The following is a 2,314-nucleotide window of genomic DNA, read 5'->3' as shown; positions in this document are numbered from 1 at the left end:
GGAGGCTTGAATTTGCCCGAATTTTCCTTGATGAATCTATTGATTAAAGCCTTTTAGTGCAGGTACGTATACCCTATTCAATGCTGCTGCCGGGTTTGTAAGCTTCTCCCACAATGACTCATAGAAGCTAAGATAACAAAAAATACTTCATAAAAACAAGAACAAAAAATAGACATGTTGCTCGACTGCAAGCTTCTGTACAAATATATATATATATATATATATATATATATATATATATATTTATAATGCGTTAAGCATAATGCCTGTGGAAAAGTCAATGAAATTTTAAGTTAATTTATTACCCCATAAAATGAAGAGAAAAAAAGAACTAAAAACATAGGTTTTTACAACAACATAATAAGAGTAATGACAGATCTTCTAAATTTTATCACAAATGATGTGTCATTATTGAGTAGTTAATAATTTTTTACAAGATCCAATTGATTAAATTGTATAATTTCAACAACTAATTGATAAATATCACATCATTTAGATTATATTTTTAGATAAAAAATTTAAGATATGTAGCATTACTCATATAATAATGGATCCTCTCTATTAGTTTCACTGCACTTAGTTTTATAATTAAATAGCAACGTTAAATCACATTCCAATTACATTTTATTTATTATTAAAAAAAGAAAAATGTATTCTAATTATTTGAGATTCGAATCCCATTTTGATGAATTTTAGACATGCATAAGAACAAATTAATTGGAATATTGTTTCAGTGACTAAAACTGCACACTATCAGTCTATCATCATCACTAACGCAGCCTAGTACTTGGCCTTTTTCAGATTCTTCTTCATGCTCGATCAATTTATTAAAATAAAGTAATTGAATTACAGAAGGAAGACAGAACTAATTAAATTCAGCTGATCATTATCACACATACCTTAGAAAAAAAAAATGACAATCTCAACATCTCTTCTTCTAATGAGTTAACATTAATTTTCTACAATGAATGGACTTTGATTAGTCCCACATGACCCTACACCATTTTTGTGCTCAATAGAAATATTTGCATATCATCAACAGATACTTGAGTAAATCACAATAGGAGAGATACAATTCAGATAATGATAATAATAATACTAGCACCATGACCATACTAGCTAGATCATCGATCAAAGCCTTAAAGACAAATCAAGCTGGCTAAGCTCATCTTGAACGTTTTCATGAGGACTGTAACTCATGGAACTATAATTCACCTCTCTTATGCCATAATCAAATTCTCCAGCAAACTTACCAGCATGTGCATGACCCTGATGAATACGTGAAGCATGGCTCGAGGAGCCGATTGAGCTAGATCCTGACCTTGGGTTATTAGACACTCCATGTGCCCTTACAGCTGAGCTGAACTCCTTGCTCTTCTTGGCTAAAGTTCTTTCAAGCTTATGAGCATTTTGGTGGCCGCCAAGTGCTTGTGAGCTGTAGAATTTGCGTTGGCAATAGTTGCAAGAGAATATTCGAGGCTCAGCAGCTGGACTGTGAGGTGATGGAGAAGAACAATTAGATGATGGTGATGGTTCAAGAACAAGATCTAGGTTGAGTTGGTTGCTTGGTAGACTCAAATGAAGTGAAGTGTTAGGCTGATAATCCATAGCAAAAGAGAAGAAAAAGCAAGAGCACAAGTTTACTTAATAATTAAGCTTGAAGAAAATGAGAGAGACGTGGAGAGAGTTTTTTTCTCTTTTGGTCACACAAAAGTGAATTGATATAGAGGGTTTTCAGGCTTATTATCTTGCATTATAAGAGATGTGCAAATCGGTTCACTGTTCCTGCAAAATACAACAAATAGTAAGAGTAGTGACAACATAGATGGGTATTGAGAGGGGGTGAGAAAGAAAGAGACATGAAGCTGCAAAGATCAGTGGGGAATCGAAGGGCTGTCGCCTCCATTAAGGGCAGCATTCGACTCACTTGTCGGTCCATGGAAAAAAAAAACACCATATTAACATAAATATTAATCAAATCATTCATTTTAATTAAATTTTTAATGCTAATATAATATTACTTGTGAATCTACGTAATTTACCAATCCAATCATGGGTCCGATCTTATTTTGTTTGTAATCTTTACTCTTTCTCATGATCTTTAATCAGCATTGAGTTGAGATCATGAATGCTTTAATCAATTTGCCAAACTAAGTAATAAATTGTAAACAAGATAAACCCATCTTGACTAGACTAAACATGCAACATGATAAAGCCACTTTAATAATTTGCATTACATATGCCAGCGCATATATATATGTGTGTGTGTCTGTGTGTATTATCTCCACTCAATATGGTGCACTGAATTATCAAG

General features: G+C 33.0%; 1 protein-coding gene across 1 annotated transcript; it reads right to left on the bottom strand.

Moving 5' to 3' along the window:
- Positions 1 to 1,121: 1,121 nt before the first annotated feature.
- Positions 1,122 to 1,621, bottom strand: LOC18054132 (zinc finger protein 2). The gene has a single exon (XM_006453331.2). It carries the CDS (start codon positions 1,606 to 1,608, stop codon positions 1,132 to 1,134), a length of 477 nt encoding a protein of 158 aa, XP_006453394.1. The 5' UTR covers positions 1,609 to 1,621; the 3' UTR covers positions 1,122 to 1,131.
- Positions 1,622 to 2,314: the final 693 nt, after the last annotated feature.

Source organism: Citrus clementina, unplaced genomic scaffold, assembly GCF_000493195.1.
Source record: "Citrus clementina cultivar Clemenules unplaced genomic scaffold, Citrus_clementina_v1.0 scaffold_1, whole genome shotgun sequence".
Taxonomy (NCBI): Eukaryota; Viridiplantae; Streptophyta; class Magnoliopsida; order Sapindales; family Rutaceae; genus Citrus; species Citrus x clementina.
Note: the sequence above shows the minus strand (reverse complement) of the source record. Positions and strands in the feature narration are given on the sequence as shown.

What these genes read in the sequence shown, in the direction of transcription:
- LOC18054132 (XM_006453331.2), bottom strand. Translation starts at nt 1,608, where the DNA reads ATGGATTATCAGCCTAACACTTCACTTCATTTGAGTCTACCAAGCAAC.